General features: G+C 47.3%; 1 protein-coding gene and 1 long non-coding RNA gene across 9 annotated transcripts in view; one reads left to right on the forward strand and one right to left on the reverse strand.

The window, feature by feature from the left end:
• LOC128338160 (uncharacterized) overlaps positions 1-20,447 on the forward strand; it is a 34,771-nt gene extending 14,324 nt beyond the window's left edge. The window contains exons 2-3 of the long non-coding RNA XR_008312538.1: positions 19,743-19,857; positions 20,352-20,447. This is a non-coding gene — a long non-coding RNA (uncharacterized LOC128338160). The remainder of the gene's footprint in view (positions 1-19,742; positions 19,858-20,351) is intronic.
• The window catches only part of ALS2 (alsin Rho guanine nucleotide exchange factor ALS2), a 98,439-nt gene that overhangs the window by 4,221 nt on the left and 69,989 nt on the right, over positions 1-24,229 (reverse strand). For 7 of the 8 annotated variants that reach the window (XM_053280047.1, XM_053280039.1, XM_053279992.1 and 4 more), the window contains 5 exons: positions 17,932-18,089; positions 13,584-13,706; positions 12,617-12,793; positions 11,151-11,196; positions 8,004-8,065 (listed from right to left, as the gene is read on the reverse strand). In XM_053280047.1, coding sequence (XP_053136022.1) covers positions 8,004-8,065; positions 11,151-11,196; positions 12,617-12,793; positions 13,584-13,706; positions 17,932-18,089 — 566 coding nt within the window. Of the gene's footprint in view, positions 1-8,003; positions 8,066-11,150; positions 11,197-12,616; positions 12,794-13,583; positions 13,707-17,931; positions 18,090-24,229 lie in introns of those variants that run through there. The other variant, XR_008312509.1, reaches the window with a different exon arrangement.

A 24,229-nucleotide genomic window follows, 5' to 3' on the forward strand; every position in this document is an offset into this window, starting at 1 on the left:
AAAACATACACCACATCAATGAAAGCTAAAAGAGATGCACGGTCTTAGTATTGAGGAAAGAAGAAAAAATAACGAAGGAAGTACACCACATGCAGGGGGCGGGGCTAAGCGCTTCAAGGAGCTAATCAATTCTGCCCGAATGGTCCCACGCAGGCACAGAAAGACAGGTTGCTTACCTGTAACTGATGATCTGGTAGAGATCTGTCGATATCCATAAGAATGAGTTCTGCGCCTGCGCAGGAGCCAAGCAGGAGCCATGACTGAGCTTGTTGAAGCGCCCAAGCCATGCCCCCATGCTGCAGCGTGCTATTTAAGGTGTGGCTGAGGCGTGAAGTCCCTCAGTTCTTGGACGACCACCGCGGAGGATGATCATCTATCAGGTAAGTTCATCCGTGACGTAAATGAGAGTCCAAGTGAACAGAAGGAGGCTACACACCTGAACGCACATAGACGCATTACTACTGCAGAGCTCTGTTGCCAGATTTGGCTTTTTTAAAAGCCAAATTTTGGGTTACAGCCCATTTGACTCACGGATATACCCCTTAGGTTCTGGCCACCCTGCTGCAGAGGAGAGGACGGGAGGGTCTTATGGATATCGATGGATCTCTACCAGATCATCAGTTACAGGTAAGCAACCTGTCTATCTGGTTCGAGACCCATCGACGTCCATAAGAATGGGTGTTTAGCAAGCTCCACTAGGAGGAGGGAGCAGTAGTGGCTAATGCAACACCTGTTTTAAAACACTTCTCCCGAAAGTAGCCTCTGCAGCGGAATGTACATCTATGGCGTAGTGCTTTACAAAGGGGCATTCTGAGGACCAGGTAGCAGCCCTACAGATGTCCTCAAAGGAGACCCCAGAAAGGTGTGCAGCAGAAGAACCATGAGCCCTGATTGAGTGGGCTTTAATAGCTTGTGGATGTGGTTTATTTTGCAGATGGTAAGCCAGCAGAATGAGCTCCACCAACCATCTTGACATCCTTTGTCTCAAGATTGGGGACCCTCTCGTTGGTCCTTTGTAGGATACGAAAAGTCGGGTAGATAGCCTAAACGGCTTTGTGCAGTTCATGTAGTACAGGAGGGCACAGCGCACATCCAGGGCATGCAGCGATTGCTCAAGTGCCGAAGTAGGATTCCTGAAGAAGGTAGGTAAGATGATTTCCTGATTTAAGTGGAACTTGGATACAACTTTAAGAAAGAACGAGGGGTCCAGATGCACGCAGACTTTATCTGGGTAAAAGATCGTTTAAGGGGAGTCAACCTTGAGGGCCGTGAGCTCACTCACACGCCTGGCAGTAGTCATGGCAATTAAGAAGGCTGTCTTCCAAGATATGAGTTTCAGTGAGGAGGTGGCCATGGGTTCAAAAGGAGCCTGGGTCAACGAAGACAGGATCAATGAGAGGCTCCACGGTTCTACTGGAGACTTGATTGGAAGGTAGACTCGTGAGAGGCCTTTTAGGAAGGCTTTGCTCAAGGGGTGCGGAAATAATGTACTCCCATCGCATCCGGGATGGAAAGAAGACAAGGCGGCCAGATGGACCTTTAAGGACACATTAGCCAGACCCTTTGTTTTCAGAGTGGTGAGGTACCGTAGAACTTCACAAACTGAAGCATGTTTCAGAAGGAATCCTTTGGTGCGGGCGTAGACTTTAAATCGACACCATTTGTTCTGATAATTTAGGTGTGTGGATTCCTTTCGTCGATTGAGCAGAATATGATTCAACAGAGCATCTGCCACACGGTCAGGTGGAGGGTTTGGATGTCTGAGTGCAGAATGCAGCCCCCGTCTTGAGTGAGTAGATCTCGCCAGCGAGGAAGGTGTTCACAGCAGTTCCCTGCCAGTCTGCGTAGCTGTGGAAACCAGGACTGTCTTGGCCACCAAGGAGTCACTAGGATGCAGTTGGTAGGATTGGCCAGTAGGCGAGCTACCACTCTGGGTATTAATGGGAGAGGAGGAAATATGTAAGGAGTCTCCAGCGACCAGTTTAGTTGAAAAGCGTCCCCGAGGGATTGGGGGTCGTGACCCGCCCTTGAGCAGAAGCGACTGCATTTTACATTTTCGGAGCAAGCAAAGAGGTCCATGGTGGATTTCATCCAAAGGTTGGAGTCACAGCTTCCATCTGGAGCACCCACTCGTGCTGGCAGTCTTGCAGGAAAACCCGGCTGAGGTCGTCCGCCAAGATGTTGTCCGGGCTCTTGATGTGCACGGCTATTGGATAAATCCGGTGCTGAATACACCAGTGCCACAACTGTACGCTGAGGGCGCAGAGGCTGAGGGACACTGTCCCCCCCTTGGCGATTTATATAAGCTTGTGCCGTCGTGTTGTCGAGGTGAATCTGGACAACTTTGCCATGAAGGATTGGTAGGAAGGCCTGTAGGGCCTGGAAGACAGCCAGAAGTTCGAGGAAATTGATGTGCAACTGGGCCCACTGTGAGGACCACCTCCCTTGGATCTTGTGGTCATTGCAATTGGCTCCCCAGCCCTTCAGGGAGCCATCTGTAGCCATCCATATCATAGGCGAAGGAGCCTGGAAGGGGACTCCACTGGGCAGGTTCCTGCGAGTTGCCCACCAAGAAAGCGATTGAAGGACTTGTGGCGGAAGTAATAAGCGTTTGGTCTGGTTGTCCCTGGCAGGATGAAAAACAGACAGGAACCAGAGCTGAAGCTTCCGCATTTTTAGTCGTGCATAGTGGATTACTGTGTTGCAGGACACCATCAGGCCTAGCAAACACTGCACTGAGCGGGCTGGTTGCAGAGGTTGGTGATGGAATTGGGAGACCAAATCCTGAATGCAAGCAAATCTGTCCTCTGGTAGGAACGCTTTCTGCTGTACCGTATCCAGGATCGCCCCTATATAGGAAGTCACCGGTTGAGGATCCAGATGTGATTTCTTCCAATTTATCTCGATGCCCAAGTCATGGAGTAGGCTCACTACATATTGGATGTCCAAACGTAACTCGCTTCTGTCTCTTGCAGTCAGGAGCTAGTCATCCAGGTAAGGATAGACTGATACCCCCCCTGGTTCGCAGATGAGCAATAACTACCTCCATGCATTTTGTACAAACTCACGGTGCGGTGGACAGTCCGAAGGGCAACACATTGTATTGAAACACTTGGGTACCGATTGTGAACCGCAGGTACTTGCGATGACAGGGCCTTATACTGATATGAAAATAGGCATCCTTTAAGTCCAGCGTTGCAAGCCACTTTTCTCCTTGGAGCAGTGGAAGGATCTGTTGCAACGCCATCATACAGAATTTCCTGACGCAGATGAACTTGTTCATGCGGCGGAGGTCCATAATCGGCTGAATGCCTCCATCCCTCTTGGGGATCTGGAAATAACGTGAATAGAACCCCTCCCGCCTGTCTCCCCATGACACTGGGGAGATAGCCCCTTTCTGCAGTAGTTCCCTCACCTCTAGCTGTAGCGTGTCTGAAGGAGGCATGAGTTTCACCCCTAGGAATAACGGAAGGGTCTTGAATTCGATGGCATAACCAGTGGTTACAATCTTCAGGACCCATCGATCGATGTTATGTGGTGCCATGCGGGGGCATGACTTGCCAGCCTGATAATCGGCTGAGATGGAAGGCCGGGACCACCCATCAAGGCAGATGTTAGAGCCCCCGCTGGTGGGAGAAGGGGTGTGTGAGGTGCTGGTGAGTCGAAAGGTGTCGATGGGCGGTGATCGGTCTCAAAGACGCTTCTGAGAGTCCTGAGACTTTGTGCGCTGGGATTGAGGAGCCTTCTTTTACTGATAGTAAGGGTGGCGCTGGTAAGTAGAGTAGGGTTTCCTGAAATCACATCTATCCTGATTTTTATACAAGGAGCGGAACTTGCCATAATTGCTACGGTAAGTTGCTGAGGATGTAGAGGTGGACGGATGTGAAGTGAAGGTCTTAGCCGTAAACTTTGATTTCTTCAGTTGCTCCATGGTCGAATCGGTTGTCTCACTAAAGAGACTGGAGCCATCAAAGGGCAGGCCTTCTATCTTCTCCCTCATGTCAAACTGGAGGTCTGTTGATCTTAACCAGGCGTGTCTCCTTAATGTAACGGCAGCTGTCATTGCCCATGACTCACTTTCTGCCAAATGCTTGGCAATGCTGAGTTGTCTGCGGGTCAGGTCCCCTGAGTTCTCTAGGGTTTGGCGAAACTTGGTATTAAAATCATCAAAGGAGAGTGAGTCTAGGTTGCTTTCCAACAGCTCCCAAAGGCCATGCGCGTATTTAGCTGTGCAGGCTGTGTAATTTGCCACTTCGATAGATAGGCAAGAAGTTGAATAAATCTTCCTTCCTAGGAGGTCTAATTTCCTACCCTCCTTGTCCGGTGGAACTGTATATCTTCTGCCGGTTTTGGATGCCGTGGTGCAATCGACCACCAGGGAGTTAGGCGCTAGGTGTTTTAAAAGGTAGCCATTGTCCTTTTCCTGAACTCTGTAAAGATTTTCCAACTTTTTTGAGGTTGGAGTGGAGGTGTGCAATATCTCCCAAGCACACTTGGCTGCCCTAGTGATGAAAGATAACATAGGTAGGGCCACAGGAGCTGTGGACTGTGATTTCAGCATAAAATTATACACTGGATCGTCAATGGTGGCTAACTGCGACCGGATGTCTAACCCCAGAGCATCCGCCATAGCGCGAATTTGCTTGTGATAGGCTTTGAGTTCATCATTAGGAGAGACGTAAGTCACTGGAGCCACATCCGTAGGTGGTTCTACAACTGAATTATCTTCTGGGTCAGATTCAAAATCCTGTAATGCTCTGAAGGCGAAGCAGGTGGTGAACGGTTGTCCTTGGCCGGGCGAGGGGTAGTCTGAGTGGCTGACGTGACCAAGAGGACCAGTGTTGATGTCTGAGTAGACTCTGAGCAATGGGGCACTGTCAAGGTCTGGGAAGCCTGCTGGGCAACAGCTGGTGGAGAAGTTTGAGTAGCTACCAACCTGACTGAAGAGGAGGGTCAGGCCGGTGTAAAGGGCCTCCAAGGCCTATCACTCTCATCCCCATACGGGCCAGCAGGAGAAGTGGTGCCCAGGGATGGGTGGCGGTACCAACAAGAATGCCAGGGAGTCGAAGGACAAAGATGGCTGGGTGACAGTGGAGCGGAAAGTAGTGGCATAGAGGGCACTCCAGGTTGAGTTGGATCCAGTTCTGTGGATGGAAAGCCAGTAAATGTCGAGTGAGTACTCTATGTCGAGTACAGTAGTGAAAGGAGGGAACGAGTCGCTGTTGGGAGAGATTCCTTGGCGTCGACATCGATAACTTGAAAGGTTGGTAACGGCGCTCGATACCTAGGGGTAACTTGAGTAGAGGCAGAGAGGACCGGAGTATGTAGTGCGGAGGGCACATGCACGGTAATGTGCAGCGTTGAAGGAAAGGCCGAGGATGCTAAAGGTGTTGGGGCTGGAGAGAGAGCACTTGCCGTCAGCATCGAAATCGGTGTTGGCGATGAGGGACGAACATTCGAAGTTGGGTCGGTATTGAACGTCACCAGTACCGACTGAGGAGCAGCAGTCATGGGTTGATCGGCGTCGATCTTAATGGAGGTCGATGCGGTAACTTCCCCAGAAAGGTACGGTACTGAGGGCTCGTCAGCGTCAACAATTATCGATGTCCAGGCGGCGGCCACTGGTTTAGGAGGCAGTGACAACAAGGTGGATTCTTTCGACGTTGAGGGCGCCGAAATTGAAGAAGGGCGAGATGATGTAGAAGGCTGCGCCGAAGAAGGGGATGGTGTACGGACTTGCTTTTCTTGATCCTTTCGACGTTTGCCCTCTCGTGGAGGGGAGCAGTCTTCGTTTTGACGTTTACCAGTCTTAGCTCGCCCCTCGGAGCGATGTGATGACTTCGAGGAAGCAGAGGTTGAAGAAGAAGAAGACCTAGGATCCGAAGACTTTTGGGCTGGTGTCGACGTCGAAGACCTTTCTGATGTCAAGGATTTTTTGGTGGATTCGATGACAGAAGACTTGTATCTGCTTGACGTCGAAAAAGATTTTGCAGACTTTTGCGCAGGTAAGGGGCATGCATTAGACGTTGAAGGGCAAGGTGTGCCTGGAGTTGAAGGGCTCATCGTAAATAGCCGCTTGAAGGCGAAGCGCTCAGTTTTTTCGAGTCTGCTTGGAGAAAGACAGACATATTTTACAGGAGGAGACATTATGCTCCTCTCCAAGGAACAGCAGACAAAGGTCATGGAGGCGCTTTGAAGGTAGTTTCGCCTTGCAACCCTCGCACCATTTAAATGATTTTTTCTCCTCAGCCATAATTGAAGTCAAAGCCGTTCCGTGGTCAGAATGCCAGAAGTCGTCCAAAGCCAGTCCGAGTCAGAAGCCAGAGAGTCGCCGTCAGCCGTTCCGAAACAAAGATCCAACGAAGTCCGATTGCCAGTCCGAGTCAAAAACCACAATAAACAAGATGGATGAACGAAAGAACAAGGAACTTTCCTACGAAGAGGCGGCAGACCGTAGGTCCGAGTCGCAAGGCGGTCGGAAAAGAACTGAGGAACTTCGCGCCTCAGCCACGCCTTAAATTTATTTGTTTATTTTATTTATTTTTACATTTATATCCCGCTCCTCCTCCAAGGAGCCCAGAGCGGCATGCTGCAGCGTGGGGGCATGGCTTGGGCGCTTCGACAAGCTCAGACATGGCTACCGCTCGGCTCCTGCGCAGGCACAGAACCCATTCTTATGGGCATCAACGGATCTTGAACCAGATCACACTCTTATAAGTGCAATGGATCATGATCCAGATCATTAAGAGGTCCTGAGGGTTACCAGGGGGCTTTTCTTCATTACTCCAACTTTAACCTCTTAAACAAAATAGATGCCTGTAACAATTCTGAGAGCATTGACATAGATAAGGCATACTTTGTCTTCAAATTATATATACTAGGAAACTTTTACAATAATAAAATGAATAAAGATGCAAAGTCACTTGAACCTTTATCATCACTCATATTTCGTGCGCATTAAGTCCTAAAGAAAAGAATCAATTAGATGAATTTAAAAAACTATCAATTTAGCAAAATAAAAACAAGACTCCCTTCCCATCCTTGCACACGAGAGAAAAAAGATACTTGGGAGGGAGGGGGAGGGGAGAACCTGAGGTAATCTCAAAGAGCTATGGAGCTCGTTACGAACACTCTCTTCCAGAGCAAGACAAGACTGGAGCTGGGGATTGAATGACAGCCATGACCTAACAGGAACTAGCCTGCCAGAAGATTTTATTGGATCCTGTCTCTCAGAGCATGTGATGGACGATAACCCAGTGTTGAAGATGACCTCCCTGTGCCTTGAGAAAATATAATTTATTTTGTATATTCATAATTTAATACTCTTGAAATATTCATTTAGCCAGTGATTTTCTTTTGTTCAATGCTGAAGTTCATTTGCAATAAGCCTGCCACAACCACTTCACATATATTTGTGGACTGACAACTTGAAGCTGTTCACCAAGGTAAGGCTGCTTGTGTGAAGCACTGGAATCATGGGTGATCCCGACACTGCCCCACTGGGTAGCCTAGGGTTTTTACCCTGGCTTTTACCTGAGTAGAAGGTAAAAGGGTGCAAGTGCACCCTTCTACCTAGATCTCCAGTTATGTGCGGGCAGCCTGAGAAGACACAGAGCCAAGCGCCTAGAGTGCTTGGCTGAGGAGGAATCCCTCAATGCATTGCGCTCCTCACGTGGTGCATTTAGAGATATCTAGAGGCTGGGAGTCGCACATCCCACAGGAGCATACAGATTGCCTGTGGGGAGGATAAGATCATTCAAGAAGAAGAACAAAGGATTCACATATCAGAGATAAAGAAGTTAACATCAAGTAGAAAATGTCTGCGACTTTTAGGAAGCAAGAGGAAGGCCGAAGAGCAAAATTTTAAAAACCCTTTAATCAATTCAGTTTTACAAACATTACATACTAAGGCTATGATTCTCAGGTGACCAAGCTGAAGTGGTCCTACTGACTGCTATATGATTAAAAAGACAATACAATAAAGAGTCTAAGTCAGAGGTCACCTGATCTGTTGTAAACACTCCACCGCGGAGGCAAAACAGGCATCTTTTGTATTTGGCAATACCTAAGAATAAAACAGAAAAGCTATTATTGCCAAATTCACCTATAAAAATGTGCTGAATCTGAAAGAATAAGCAAGCACACCATCTTGAGAAATAATCAGAAATGCTGGATTAAGATTACAAGAAATCTAGAGCACCATGATTATTCAATTTCTACATTAACCCCAATTTTCTGAAAAAAACTAAATGAAAATCTCAGTTTGTTATGATCAGAACTCCAAGTATTACATTTAATTGGTATATTACTTAAGCTTTAGCTGACTAATCAATGGGTCTATGAATTTAGAGTGCATGTTTGTGTATTATACATACACACACAGGTTATTTTGGTTCTGGTATGTTACTGTAATGTGGAGAAAACATTTTATAGAAGTGTTCTAACAAAGTGTAGCAGCTTTTGCTAAACTGAACAGCAAGTTATTTTACAATCCTTCAGTATGTCAAAATGGCATCTACACTGCAGTTTTGGCAATATAATATGTAAAATCTGATCAATTACAATGCAGGTGATTATGTAAAAATTCTTTAATTTCTTGAATGGTCTTATTTTGATATGGGTTGGCCAGCATCTGGTGAAATCCTTGTGCAAGCAGAAGTCACTTCTGCTCACTCAAAAGTCCAATTGTGGTCCTGCTGTGTGACCACATACTACATCTTTTCCAGAGAATCCCCAACTGCTGGAGTGGCTTTTTGTGGGTTGCAGGGGGCTGCACTGGGAAAGTACTGGTTTTTTGCAAGTGCAGAAAGTCCTTTTTTTTGCAAGTGCAGCTCTAGTCCCATATAGAATAAACGCCTTTGCCCCCTTGCCCCGGCAAGCTTTCAAACAAACAAACAAACAAACAAACAAACAAGGATTGGACTAGATTAAAATATGCTGGTACAAATCTGCCGAGACATTCAAAATCCTTAAATGAATACTATCACCTAACAAAATCACTCTTCTGGGAGAATCAAGCTGAAACACAACAGCGACTGGAAATGCAGAGTTAATCGTGTTCTGCTGTATTATCTTGTGGCACCACCTACACACTCCTTTGCTGCACCGTGGCTGCCTGGATTGTGCCCCATAACAGCAATCCAAATCCCTCCATCAGTTTTCACCAAACACTCAGTGATCCAGACCATTGCTAATGCTGCTATGTAACAGAGGCCCAACTTGCATTTGGAGGACTACAACCTCAGGATAAGTTTTTTCTTATTTGCATATCAGTTGAAATACTTTTAGCTTAGGAACAACTTGAGATATTTATACAGCATGTAAAATTAACATGGTTTTTAAAGTTAAATGTGCTAAATTGGATTTTTAGATTTGGGGCATTGGAAAATGTCCCAATTCAATATTTTCACAGAATCCCACAGCATTGGCTGGAGTCACGAGCACACGCATTGGTTCTGTACTGTGTGCGGTGCAATCTAACTCCCCTAGTCACAGCTTAGTCCTTAGCTTATACATGAACCCTTCTTGCCTTCCCATCCTGACCATTTGGTAATAGTGGCTGATGTGCATACTCTCAGGGACTGTGGAGGTGTAACAGGAGCCGTTGCACAACTCCCCCAGTCCCCCTATATGCGCACTGTTGCACAAAAGTCTGAAGTGCTCCCTGAGCTCCAGAAACAGAAAAATTGACTCTCAGCAATGCATTTCCAATTTTGCAGAGCCCTTCCAGAGTGCGGGGAGTGCTCTGAACTGAGTCTTGTGCAACGGCACACATGAGGACTAGGGGAGTTGCACAAGGGCTCCTGTCATGCCCCCACAATCCCTCAAAGTGTGGGTGCCTCATTAGTCGGGATGTCAGTCACTATTACCAAAGCAAGCTGGGTGAGAAGGCAAGGAGGGCTCATGAATATGGTAGGGACTAAGCAGTGACTGGGGGAGTTAAGACTGGGCCACACACAGTACAGAAGCAATGCTTATTTTCTTGGCACCAGCCAGTACTATGGGTTTCCCAGAAAATCTTGAACTGGAAAATTTCCCAGTGTCCAAATTCTACTGAGATCTGATTTAGCATGTTTATTTTACTTCTAACCACTTTTAAAAAAACCCCCTCAAAATACATACCATGTTAAATATCTGTATTCCCAATAACTAAAAGCATTTCAACTGAATTATGCATTTGCCGGGGGGGGGGGGGAGGAACATACACACATATTTAATGTTTACATGGCATGCCTGTTCTTTTCAGTAGCTACATAGGAGGATAAGATCATGGCTTTTGTTTGAACTGAGAAAGAACCCTTTAATCAGTTCATATAACATGCATGTCTAAAATTTAAGTACAAAAGACCACAGCACCTCCTTCATCAAAACCCATGATTTAAATCACACTGGACAAAACAAATGATCTTGGGATCATTTAACAATCACAGAAGTGAAATAAAGACAGGGAAGAGAATGAAGTATTACATGTCCTTGGAGCTATGCAGCTGGAAATAGGAATTAACTGTCACTGGAAGAGCTGTATACTGTAAGAATGATTGACATCTCATTAAGGAAATGAGGCCTAGCCCAAGCTCCCCCCAGTACTTCAGGCAGCATGGCTTGTCACCACCACACCCTATCAACATGCATAGTGCATCGATTTCTCTGCACACTCAATCTCCCCACCCATGCTGCACAAACCACACAATGCACAGATCCTCCATTACCTCCCCTTCCCAGGTAGCAGCAGCCAGCAACACTGCTCCTCCTCCTCACTTCTTGTTTCCTGCTTCTTCAAGAGGCAGACAGCAGGAGGTAGGATGAGCAGGAGCAGCAGCAATGGTGGCTGTTGCTACCCAATAAGGAAAGATCAGAAGGGAATACAGTCGGGTGTGAGGTGGGGATTGGCGCATGGTATGCCACTGCCAGGTAGGGATGGTGGAGCATTGACGGTGCTGATGGAAGTGCCTGCTGCCTCTACCAAGCCATCACCTGAGACAGTGGCCTCACCACATCTCGAAGCCCACATTTAAGCCCTGAGGGAAAGGCTTAAAAGCTAAGAAATGGGCAAATGAACAATGCATTAATGACACACACATACATGCCCAGGCTTCCTTTATTCAGTTCAAAAGCTTAACAAAAGAATACTGTGAATGGAATATAAATACCTTTTTATTTTCACCAAGAATAGATGCAGTGGTTGGCCAAAATTTCCTAAAGGAATTACCACAAATACAGGCGTTAGTTTTACATTTCCCCCCTGGTCATGAACAGAAGGACTCTAAACATACCCTTTATAAGTGAGTCTCAATTGTGCAAAAGGTAGCTCAGCCTGTGAATCTGAGAAGCAGCACTATAATCTTGGAGAAATCAGGGTCATAGGAAGCTGCCATATACTGAGTCAGACCATAGGTCCATCTAGCTCAGTACTGTCTACAGTCTACACAGACAGGCAGTGGCTTCTCCAAAGTTGTAGGCAGGAATCTCTCTCAGCCCTGTCTTGGAGCTTCCAGGGAGGGAACTTGAAACCTTCCGCTCTCCCCAGAGTGGCTCCATCCCCTGAGGGGAATATCTTACAGTGCTCACACTTCTAGTCTCCCATTCATATGCAACCAGGGCAGACCTTGCTTAGCTAAGGGGACAAGTCATGCTTGCTATCACAAGACCAGCTCTCCTCTCCTGGGATATTTCCAAGATCCAAAATTGTTGCTAGCCAAAGCTCTCTCAGATCTCCAGAGCTGCCCCAGCCACTGCTGGCTCCTGGTGGCTGCAGAGCAAGGGACACCAGGCACAAAATAATGAGGAAAAGGAGGCAAGAGTGAAGAGCTGACTCTGTGCTTCCCAATTTCCTGTCAACTTAGTTGCTGCTAAGTTGCAGCATGAACTTAGATAGTTCATGAACAAGAAGAGGCATCCATGGCAAGGCCTTCTCTCCTGCCCATACTTCTAAGTAAGAGGAAACTTAACGGGGGGGGGGGCAGGGAGAACAAACATTAATTTATTGACTTGATGTGAAGATCACAAACAAATGATGACAGTGGGGGATGATGCTGGGAAAGAGCAAGTGCTCAGTGCAAGTGGCCAGGAGGAGATCAATGAACAACAGATTTTTGCATCTGCATTCCAACACCACCACATATAGTTATAGTAATCATCGTATCTGCATCTCCTATAAACAGAACAAAACCATGCCTGCAGCCTCCTCTTCAGTTCTACAAATTCCATATGTAGTTTTACCCTCAACACCATCCAACTCCCACATATTTAAAGGAAACTGAACAACATACAGGAACATTTGAGAGATCAGGGGCTCCACTTGCTTTTTACTTTTGATATGCTTAAATGATAAAGTGGATTTATAGTTCATGGGAAACATAAAGCTTCCTCACATATTTGAATCAGTCAGAGGAGGGGATCTACACAAAAAGTACCAATTTTTTTACTCCGCTTAAAGATCAGTTACAATAATGACCCACATTTCTTGGGATAACATCATAAGGGAATCTTTAGGGCAAAGGAGTCTTGCTCTTCTGCCCAAAAGGCTCCAGAAAACTCCTGCTCCTTGATGAGAGGTCACAATTAGCCTCAAGAATGTAAAGACCATATTTTTAACACCATCCTGAAGCTTGCTTACATTTGTACTCCCAGAAAGCTTAACAGAGCTATATCTGGTTGTTTGTTCAGACGGAGAACGCACTCCCAGTAAACATCTTCTTCTCGTTCATTGTCTAAAGCATACAGCATAAACAAAGGCGGGTAGAGTCGTGGTAACAACACAGGAAGTAGCAACCCAGAGCTGGTGACCACATAGCTTAAAAACATAAAACAAAGAAAAAGGTTTTGGAAGTTATGCTAAAATGGAATATTCTGGAAATTCACAGAAAGCTGTGTGGTTCCGATCTCTTTACCATTCTAGGAAACAGTAGACACTAAGGCAGACAGCAAAATAACCCAGGAAAGGGAAGCACCTCATAACTAGTTTCCTCTGCCTTCTGTGCCTCCTCCCTGCAAGAGCGAACAATCCCTTCTGTGCCTAGGCTCCCTATGCTAACATTTACTCCTGAGCAGTCTGAACGTTCATACATATTCCATCACAGCATTAGCATCTATGCCTGTGGGTAGGAGGCATGGTTTCAATAAACCAAAACTATTGTTATAACACAACGCTGTTCGTTTTACAAAGTACGAGCAAGCCGATACATTGTTTGAGAACCTTTCCTGGCTATTGGCTGAGTTGTTGTGAAATCAGCAGAGTTCAGGTGACAGAGGTGCCAACATCTAGATACAACCCTCTAGTCTTGGTACCCCACTGGAATTAAGCCCAAGTACATGTAGTCAAACTGAAATAATTGCATATGCTTCCCTTGTTTACCCTGCCTCCATTCTCTTCCCCATCCTCTGTGTCCCTCGTGTTGACATCTAGACAGTAAGCCTCTCTGTGCAAGGACCTTTCCTCTCATATGAGTTACTTTTGCTTCCTCAGTCTCTCTTATCATAAGCTTTAGTGCTCTCCTGTACTGAAATAATTCACTAAAATTGGCACTGAAATAAAACCTTGTTTCAACCACCTGAAAAAACGATAATTTTTTTAATCTACATACCCCGGTTCTGGAGACTCTGGTCTGGAGTTACTTTTTCCACTGCAGAAGGACCGCCTTCCCTTGTTCTCAGTTACTACAAGTGGAATTGTGCTGCCCTCTTCAGGAAGATCAGGAAAGAGGAATCTGAAAACCAAACATATGTATACTATAACTACAAAGTTGAAGCTAAAATCACAATACGTTAAGAATTCTTAATAAGGGTTCCTACCATTTTTCAAAAGCAATTTTCTTTCTTATCTTTAGTAAGTAATGCCTTACTTATGCCTAGCACTAATTACAATCAATTGGCCAATCAATCTTTATTACCGTCTTTGACTAGCATAAGGGAAAAAATGACAACAATGGTGTAAAGCGCAGTCAAAGCCTATGAAGACAGTAACTGTAAAATTAAGCTATTGTTGCCAGAACATAAAATGAGATTAGAGCTAAATTCTATGAGAAGCTATGTTTTTAAGAGTGAGGTTTAAAGTTTTGATAAAAATAGATGCATAGAGGTTAAATAGTTAAAGGGGCACAGGATGGGGATTTTTTTAATATCTCCTAACAGCCAATGGAAGGGTGCTGCAGGGAGCTAAGGTGAAGGCTCTTCTGTGGTTAGGGGCCTCTATCCGCGCTAGGTATGTAGCAGGTGCCACTATGTACCTTAAGCTTTCGGCGATAGGGAGGTTTGGGGCCCTGCTTAGATCAGTTTGGCGCTCTTTGTCCATTATGTGCTGTTTGAGAAGCCTCATGCCCCAAGGAGAGTAGTTGTGTGTGTGTGTGTGAGCCTGAGTGATGTTAGTTTCACCTGCATGGTTTGCTTCTAGGTGTATTGGTATCCACCCTTCAGCATCAGGGGAGGCTAGGCCCACTGGGAGGAAGGGTAGTCTTAGCCAATAGTTGAGTATGGATAGCCATACTTTAGCCTCCATTTTCACCAGGCCTGCCTACAGTCGTAAGCCAGCATTGGAAACACAGCAAGGTACTTGGAATATTGCTCTTAGGAATTTGGATTGGATGAGTTCCAGAAAGGCGATGTTGGAGAAGGAGCCCAGTTGGGCTCAGTAGAGTAGTTGTGCCAGGATTCGGTTTCAAATAGTTTGAGGGCTGCAGGTATATAGTGGCCTCCTCTTGAAGAATTTAAGGATGGTGGCAGTGCTCCTCCAGGCGTTTTGGGTGTCATAGCTGCCATGGGCCTTCCTGGTGCCAGAAGCACTGAAAACCATGCCTGTTTGAAACATGAGACTTGCTCAATTGTGTTCTCATTTATATGCTCAGAGTGTATGGCAATATATGCTCGGAGTGTATGGCAAAGGCTGTAATTTTGGTTTTATGGTAGTTTATTTCCAGATTTTGCAATATTTGGGCAAGAGTCTTCTGTGCTCTTCTGAGACCTGTAGGGGTCCTGAAGAGAATTGTCACATCATCTGCATAAAACACGATGGAAATGTGTTTCTCTGCCAGCTTGGGTGTGTATGTGTGAAAGTCCAAGTTGTTTAGGTGGCCCACCATGGCATTTATAAAGAAGTTGAATAGGAGTGGGGCAAGTAAGCAGCGTTGCTTAACACTCCTGAAGGCAGGGACAGCGCTTGTCAGATGACCTTGGGCGTTGCATCTGACTTTCACGGCATACTGTAGTGAAGGGTACAAATGAGAAATAGCAGGCACTGACTGATCGAAGAGTCTTTTAATTTTTCCCACAGTTTAGCTTGCGAGATAGAATCAAATGCAAACTTGAGACCTATGAAGGCAGCATACAGGGAGACTGCATTTTGGGTGGAGTATTTCTCAATTAGGTGCTGGAGCACTGGTCAATGCTGGATTGCCCCTCCCTCCATCTGGTCTGCTCCTCCACTAGGAGGTTTTATAGTTTGATCTGGTCGCTTGGTTTCCAGTACAGATGTCTGGCACAGAGCTTGCTGTTTGTGCTGAGCAGGCTGATGGGTCTATAGTCACCTGGGTCATCCCTCCTGCCTTTTTTGAAGATGGGAACAATGATTGCTAGCCCCAGTCCTTAGGGATATGACCATGCTGGTCAATGAATGTGAACAGCAAGGCCAGAATGATGGCCCACCATGCTGAGCTGTTTTTTAATTAGCTTGTGGGGAGGGGGATTAGCTCATCTCCAGGCACCTTCCCAGACTTAAGTTAGGAGATCAGGTTCTTGATCTCTGTTGGTGTCACTGGTGGCCAGGCAGGTAGGTCCTCTATATTGCTCCAAGAGCATCCAAGTCTCCTACTTCATCTCTGTATAGTTTGCTGAAATGCCTTCATTGATTGATTGATTGAATTTCTATACCACCTGATATAGAAATCTCCAGGTGGTGTAGAAGTTAAGACATAAAAATATAAAAGTTAAATTTCATAAAATAGATAAAAATCTCAACAAACAAACACACATTGAAATTTCAATTTCAGTTGAAACCGTGGGAAAACAGGTATGTCTTCAGGGTCCTCTGGCATGGGGTGTGAAGTACCCATTGGTGTTCTGGAGTGAAAGAAGTAACCAATGACGTTCTGGAGTTATTCCACCATCTGTGCTGGTTGTTAGTCTGTCAGGAATGCTCTTCTTTCCTCTTTCTCTAACTTCCATCTTCAAATAAGAGACCATTTATACATCCTGGTTCAACATCATTTGCTAACTGATTTGAACATGCAACAGTTTCATTCAGTATCTACAGACGCTTTCTAAGATTAGCAAGGGTTCTTCAAGGCAGGCTTGCATTCAGCCATTTCCATTGGAGCAATACTGACTGCTATGCAGCTTTTGAGAGCTCAGAAGCCCTTCGTCTTGGACAGGATGGCCAGGCCAAGAGCGGCAATCCGAAGTGCGAATACCTCACTCCATCCCTTTCCCAGACCTCTGATGGCATGTGTGTCAGTCCGTTGCTGTGCCAGAATAGGGCTGAGTCATTAGTTCTGGCTGCTTGGATGAGATGTGTCCAGGTGTTTTTCATGGCATCTCTTTTCTTGTGTTTGAGAAACTGTTTGTATTGCCTCTTCTGCTTAATGAAGTATTGTGAAGACAAAGGTCCTGCATTCGTTTTGTAGGCGTTGTAGCTGGCAATGAACTTTTTTTGGTTTCAAAGCATCTGGAGTCATTTTTGAGGGAGCTGTTTAGATTGTGGAGGTTCAGTCTATCAGTCATTTGGGCCAGGTAGAGTCCTGCATAATTTGGCTTCCTGTCTGAGTGATGTGAGGAGTGGCATATAGCTACTTCTGGGTCGGGTGGGTAACTCTGGTAGCGTGTGTACAGAGTAACATAATCAGGGAATAATCTGGCATTGAGATTGCCGCCTACTACTTTGTATGCATTGGGAAAGGTAGAGATATGTAGCATTCCAGGTCAGACCACAATTTCCTGACCTGGGATTTCCATCTTGGCAGGGTAAGTAGATGTTGATTACTAGTGGGGTACAGTACTGAAGTGGATTGTTACAAGCATAGCGTGTTGGTAAAATGAGGAGAATCTTGTTGATGTTGGGTGCAGGGTGGTGGAGACTAGTACGCCCAGTCCACCTTTAGGTCATGAATATGAGCTGAAACCATTGAGTGCGAGGTCCTTGGCTGTTCAGGGTTCTTGTACCATTATGACATCGTATCCAAAGATGAAGTCCTTGAAGGAGATGTTCCTGCAGTTAGAGTGCCAACCTGCCACATTCCAGGTCACGAAGATCTAATGCTGGTCTTTTGAGAGTCATTCTGTGGTTATGTTGGCAGAGATCTGTGTAGGGGTTCCCAGTGGGGGGTATTGGATGCCCAGGGCTGTGGAATCAGGGTGGGAAATCTCTCAGAAGGTTTCTGCTGTGGACAGCTCTTCTTCAGAGGGCACATTGGCCAGCCACTAGTCTTGTGATTCCAACAAAATTCTGGGGGGTGTATTGAGCAACTGCTGCTCTCATGGTAGTGAGGATGATAGTGGACATGCAGGAGACACCGTAGGGTCCTCAGGGGATCCATGTGGCAGCAAGGACTCTTGAGATTGAGATGGGGGTCTCTATTTTTGGCATAGCTGTATCCGTATCTTGAGATAATGAGGTTAATGGGTTGGCATACATCCCTATTCCTCAAGCCCTTGGGACTTGTGTGTCACAACTGTGGCTCTTGGGGTGCTGTCTCTGTATGGTTTGCCTGGGGCACTTCAGCATTAGAGGGGAGCCTTTATGAGGGGGTTGTATGCTGGGGCTGGGCAAGGTCAAAGATAACCCCACTCTTCAGGGTGGCTGGCATTGAGGAAGGGGTCTCACTGGTGTCCATTTTGCTGTCATCTGCCTCTCAATCAAGGCTGGAGTCACTGTCAGAGTTGAAGTCAGAATAGTAGATGGACAGTTTCCTCAGTCTGGGTGGAGTAACGTCACCTGTTTCTTACCTGATCAATTGGAAGATGCGTTTGAGGTAGGATTTAATTTCCCTGACCGCTTCCTGCAGCAGTCGCCGATTGGCTCCCACTCCTATATAAGTCATTCGGTATACAGCTACAAGAGTCTCAACAAGTTTTCCCAAAGGATGCAGAGGAGTATCACATGCCTGAAAAGGAAAGGAATTAAGTCCAAGAACCAGGCAGTGACACAAAGAAGAGGAATGTTGACTGCAAGGTTTACATGTAGGATTCTTAGTTTATATTATGTAGATTCAATAATATAATTTCAATAATAATTTCTAATAATTTCACTTTTTAAAATACTTAACCAACAAGTAGAAAAACAGGTTGCTCATCTGTAACTCTTGATCTGGTAAAGATTATTTGATATCCATAAGAATGGGTAATGTGCCTGCCCAGGATCCACTTGGTAACATGATGCAGCTCATCGAGGCGGCCAAGCCTCACCTACACACCTAAAGGGTGGCTGGGCACCATGTTCTTCAGTTCTTGGATGACCACTGTGGAGGATGATCATCTAGAATCAGGGGAGCTTATCATCAAAGAAGAATTGCTTGCACACTCAGTATACACATAGTGTAGCCCTACTGCAGAGGAGTGGTTCGGGAGGGTCTTATGGATATCAATGGATCTCTACCAGATCAATAGTTACAGCTGAGCAAACTGTTTATCCGTATCGAGATCCGTTGAGATCCATAAGAATGGGTGTTTAGCTAGCCCCACAGAGGAGGAGGGTGCAGTAATAGCTATTGTAACACCTGCTTCAAAACACTTCTCCCGAAGCTCACCTCTGCAGCAGAGCACACATCTATGGCATAATGCTTGATGAAAGGTAACTCAGTGGACCAAGTGGCTGCTTTACAGATGTTCGTGAAGGTTACCCCAATAGATGTGCAGCTGAAGAAGCGTAGGCATGGGTAGAGTGGGCCTTGATTACTTCCGGCAGCTGAACATTTTGCTCCTTGTATGTCAGTAGGATGAGTTCCACAAGCCAACTGGACATTCTCTGTCTAGAGCCCCTCAAGGAGCCTTTGTAGGCTACAAACAGGCATTTGGTGAACCTGAAATCCTTCGTACAATGTAGGTAGTACAAGAGTGCTCTTCATACATCCAAGGAGTGCATTGCACGTTCTAATGAACTTGAAGAGTCTTTGAAGAATGTTTGTAGGACAATGCCTTGGTTGAGTAATAGTCTCGTTGGCTAGGAGCTCCTTCACTTCTTCCAATAATGCCTGGGAGGGTTGTGTAACCCTCATCCCTGTGAATTTCGGGGTTGTTCTGAACTCTATTGCATAGCCCGAGGATATAATCTTCAGCACCCAGCAGTCAGATGTTATGTGGTGCCATGCAGGGGCATGGTGTGCTAGCCTGATGTTGGTCGCTGGTAGGGGGACAGAGTGTGTGAGAGAGATGTTGACCCTCACTTGCCAAGGTGTTATGGCCCCTGAGGGCAGAAGGGAAGGAAGTTTCAGGTGAAGCAATGGGTGGTCTTGAGCCTCAAAAGGTGCTTCTGAGGCTCAGGTTGTTTAGTACGCTGGACTTGAGTATGTTTCCCTTCATCCTGGAAAGGGCGCTTGTAGGGCTGATATTGGCTCCTAAAATCACGCCATTCTTGATGTTTGTATGTGGGTTTTTTCTGGAATACTGGTGGTATTTGGAACCATAGGAGGAGGCAGGTGTAGAGATAAAAGTCTTAGCTGTGAATTTAGGACTTTTTCATCTGCTCCATAATGGAATCTGTATTCTCACTGAATAACCCTTTTCCCGTCTAAAGGTAAGCCTTCAATTTTCTCTTTCAGAGCCCCATGCAGATTAGTGGAGTGGAGCCATGCTTGTCAGAGCAGGGAGAGTGCTGCTGTCAATGAATGATACTCTGATTCAGCCAAATGTTTGGCCATACTCAACAGTTGCCTGGTAAGTGATGCTGACTTATCCAGGGTTTCTTGACACTTTCTTTTGAATTCCTCAGGGGACAGGACTTCTATGGAATTATGCAAGTCTTCCCACAGTCTGTGTGTATATTTCGCTGTACAGGCAGAATAATTTGCTATCTTTACTGATAGGCAGGAGGTGGAGTAAATCTTCCTCCTTAGGATGTCCAATTTTCTCCCCTCTTTATCTGCTGGGGTCGTGTGTCTGTATCCAGATTTTGAACTAGAGGATGTGGCACAGTAAATTACTAGTGAATTGGGTGTTGGATGTTTCAGGAGATACTCGTCCTAAGACTATACTCTGTACAGGCTTTCCAGTCTTTTGGAAGTGAGGGTTGACATGCGGATCACCTCCCATACACATTGAGCTGCTCTTGTGATGACTGGGAGCAAAGGAAGGGCTACAGGTTGAGTAGCTTCTGACATGGCCATAAAATTATACACGGGGTCATCAATGATAGACATTTCTGATTTCAGGTCAAGACCCAGTGCTTTTGCCATAGCACACACGTGCCGATGATACACTTTCATCTCCTCATTAGGGGAGACGTGCGTAGATGGGGCCACACCAACAGGAGGGTCCACCCTGGCATCTGGGTCATCAAGGTCAGATTCAAAATCCGAAGATCCATGGTGATCTGACGTAGATTGAGATGGAGAAATCAGCATGAAAGTCTGCGTTTCAATAGTCTGTGAATCGGTGTTTGAGTCCTGATATGCACACTATCACATACGGATTGTGTCGCTGAATCTTGGAACTACATCAGAAGTTGTCTGTGCAGACTGTGAAGAACAAAGGTGTTGGTTTTATTTATTTATTTATTTATTTTTGCATTTATATACCGCCTTTCGTTAAAAAGATAACCCCAAGGCGGTTTACAAAAGTTAAAAACATACAATAAAAAGACAATAAAAATATCATGTTAAAAATATAAAAACATAAAAACAGGCATAAAAACAATACAACAAATAAAAACACAAAGAAGCTGCAGTAGAAAACGATCATGTAAAAGCCTGGGTAAAAAGCCAAGTCTTTAAAAGCTTTCTAAAAGCCGTGATGGAGTCCGAGGAACGAATGGCCACTGGGAGAGCATTCCAGAGTCTGGGGGCAGCAACAGAGAAGGCCCTGTCCCGAGTGCACGACAGCCGGGCCTCCCTCATTGTCGGCACCCGGAGCAGGGCCCCCTCAGATGTCCTTGTCAAGCGGGCAGCAACCCGTGGGAGCAGGCGGTCCCTCAGATACCCCGGGCCCAAACCGTTTAGGGCTTTAAAGGTCAAAACCAGCACCTTGAATTGGACCCGGAAACGAACCGGCAGCCAGTGCAGCTCTTTCAAAATGGGGGTGATATGTTCCCAACGGGCAGCTCCGGATAAAACCCTAGCTGCCGCGTTTTGCACTAGCTGCAGTTTCCGGATATTCTTCAAGGGCAGCCCCACGTAGAGCGCGTTACAGTAATCCAGCCGCGACGTGACTAAGGCGTGGGTAACCGTGGCCAGATCTGCCTTCTCGAGAAAGGGACGCAGCTGGCGCACCAGCCGAAGCCGTGCAAAGGCACCCCTGGCCACCGCCTCCACCTGAGCTTCCAAAAGCAGAGCCGGGTCCAGTAGTACCCCCAAGCTGCGTACTTGCTCCTTCAAGGGGAGTGCAACCCCATCCAGAACCGGTAAAATCTCCTCATCCCGATTGGCTCTCCTACTGACCAACAGTACCTCCGTCTTATCCGGATTCAATTTCAGTCTGTTAGCCCACATCCAACCCATCACGGCCTCCAGCCCCCGATTCAGGACATCCACCGCCTCCCTAGGATCAGATGACAAGGAGAGATAGAGCTGAGTGTCATCCGCATATTGCTGACAACTCAGTCCAAATCTCCGGATGACCTCTCCCAGCGGCTTCATGTAGATGTTAAACAGCATGGGGGACAAGACCGATCCCTGCGGGACCCCACAGGCCAACGGCCACGGGGCCGAGCAGTAGTCCCCCAGCACCACCTTCTGAACCCTCCCCTCAAGAAAGGACCGAAACCACTGCAACGCAGTGCCTCCGATTCCCATACTCGAGAGGCGGCCCAGAAGGATACCATGGTCGATGGTATCGAACGCCGCCGAGAGGTCCAGCAGAACCAACAGGGACGCACTCCCCCTGTCTAGTTCCCGGCGTAGGTCATCCACTAGGGCGACCAAGGCAGTCTCAGTCCCATACCCGGGGCGGAAGCCAGATTGAAAAGGGTCCAGATAATCCGTATCATCCAAGACCCTCTGCAGCTGGGACGCCACCACACGCTCCATCACCTTGCCCAAAAAGGGGAGGTTAGACACAGGTCTATAGTTGTCCAGGCTGGAGGGATCAAGGGAGGGCTTTTTTAATAGAGGTCTTACCACCGCCTCCTTAAGGCACGATGGCATCCTGCCCTCCCTTAATGAAGCATTAACGATCACCTCCAGCCATCTACCTGTCCCCTCCCTGGCAGCTTTTATTAGCCATGAAGGGCAAGGGTCAAGAGCGCACGAAGTTGCCCGCACACTGCCCAGGATCTTGTCCACATCCTCAGGCTGCACCAACTGAAAAGAATCCAACACAACGGGACCAGATGGTACCAAAGGCACGTCTGCCGGAACTGCCAAAACTCTGGAGTCCAGGTCAGCACGGATGCAAGCGACTTTATCTGCAAAGCGACAGGCAAACCGATCACAAAGAGCTGTAGATGGCTCCTCCCCCATTGTCTGGGGGGATGTGTGGAGCAAGGTTTTCACCACACGAAACAGCTCTGTTTGTCTGCACTGAGCAGACGCAATGGAGGCGGAGAAAAAGCATTTCTTCGCCGCCCCCACCGCCACGGCATAGTCCCTAAAATGGGCTCTAGCCCGTGTTCGGTCGGATTCGTGACGACTCTTCCTCCAGCGTCGCTCCAGCCGTCGCCCGAGTTGCTTCATGGCCCTAAGCTCCGAGGAAAACCAAGGAGCCGAACGGGCTCCACCAAGCCGGAGAGGGCGCTTGGGGGCAACCGTGTCAACAGCCCGGGCCATCTCTCCATTCCAGAGATCAACCAAGGCCTCGACAGGGTCACCAGCTCTGGACACTGGAAACTCCCCGAGGGCCGTCTGAAATCCAAGCGGATCCATAAGCCTCCGGGGGCGGACCATCTTAATCGGCCCACCACCCCTGCAGAGGGTAGACGGAGCAGTCAAACTAAACCCCACCAGGTGATGATCTGTCCATGACAAGGGAGTGGTCTCAAATTCCCCCACCTCCAGATCATTTATTTCCCGGTCGGCAAAAACCAGATCCAGAGTGTGTCCCGCCACATGGGTAGGGCCCGATACCAATTGAGACAGGCCCATGGTTGCCATGGAGGCCATGAAATCCTGAGCCGCACCCACTAGGGGAGCCTCAGCGTGGACATTGAAATCCCCCAAAACAATAAGCCTGGGGGAACCCAAAGCCACCTCCGAGACCACCCCCGCCAGCTCAGGTAGGGAGACTGAAGTGCAGCGGGGTGGTCGGTACACCAGCAGAATCCCCAGCCTATCTCGGAGGCCCACCCTCAAGGACAAACACTCAAAATTCTGAGATTGCCTGACCGGGCACCTGGAAACGGGAAGAGTCTCTCGAAGGATGACTGCAACGCCTCCTCCCCGACCCTCGAGGCGGGGCTGCTGCACGATCTGGAAACCTGGAGGACAAAGCTGAGAGAGACCAACCCCGCCCAGCGGATCCAACCAGGTCTCCGTCACGCATACCAGGTCAGCATGCTCATCCACAATCAGATCATGGATAAGAGATGTTTTTGTGTTAACTGACCTGGCATTCAGCAGCAGCACCCTAATCCTCGAAGGAGTGTTCCCAGAGCTCCCTAGGGTCAGAGGGTTGGGAGAAGGGCCGGAAAAAGGAACAGGCCTCAATTGCCTGGACCGATTTCCCCTGTAACGGCCTGCCGAACTCCCACCGCCATACCTCCCTCTGCCCGCTACCCGTGATATTGCCGCCCCCACTCCAGACCCACTTTTTTCGCTCCCCCAGGCACATCTCCCCAGAATAAACCACCACGGCTTCTTGGCTTAATAAAAAACCAAGACCAGACTTGCGTGATCTCCTGCTAGCTTCTTGATTGTGGGAAGACAGATCTTCAGGGCAGAAGGAAAGGATCTTCAGGGCCCCAGGCAGCTCACCCCACGGCTGAGAGCCACAAGGACGAGAGCCCTTGTGCTCTCGCCCTTCGGCTAACGCCAAGAGGCTCACGCCCCTGGCCCAGCCTGAGCTTTAAAGCAGCAGAGTCAGCCCCACAGATGGAACACACCTGAAGAAAGGTAGGGCAGAAGCAGAAACACAGTCACTGCCAGCCCAAGATCTTCCC

The sequence above is a fragment of the Hemicordylus capensis genome, chromosome 1 (genome assembly GCF_027244095.1).
Source record: "Hemicordylus capensis ecotype Gifberg chromosome 1, rHemCap1.1.pri, whole genome shotgun sequence".
NCBI classification, from domain to species: domain Eukaryota; kingdom Metazoa; phylum Chordata; class Lepidosauria; order Squamata; family Cordylidae; genus Hemicordylus; species Hemicordylus capensis.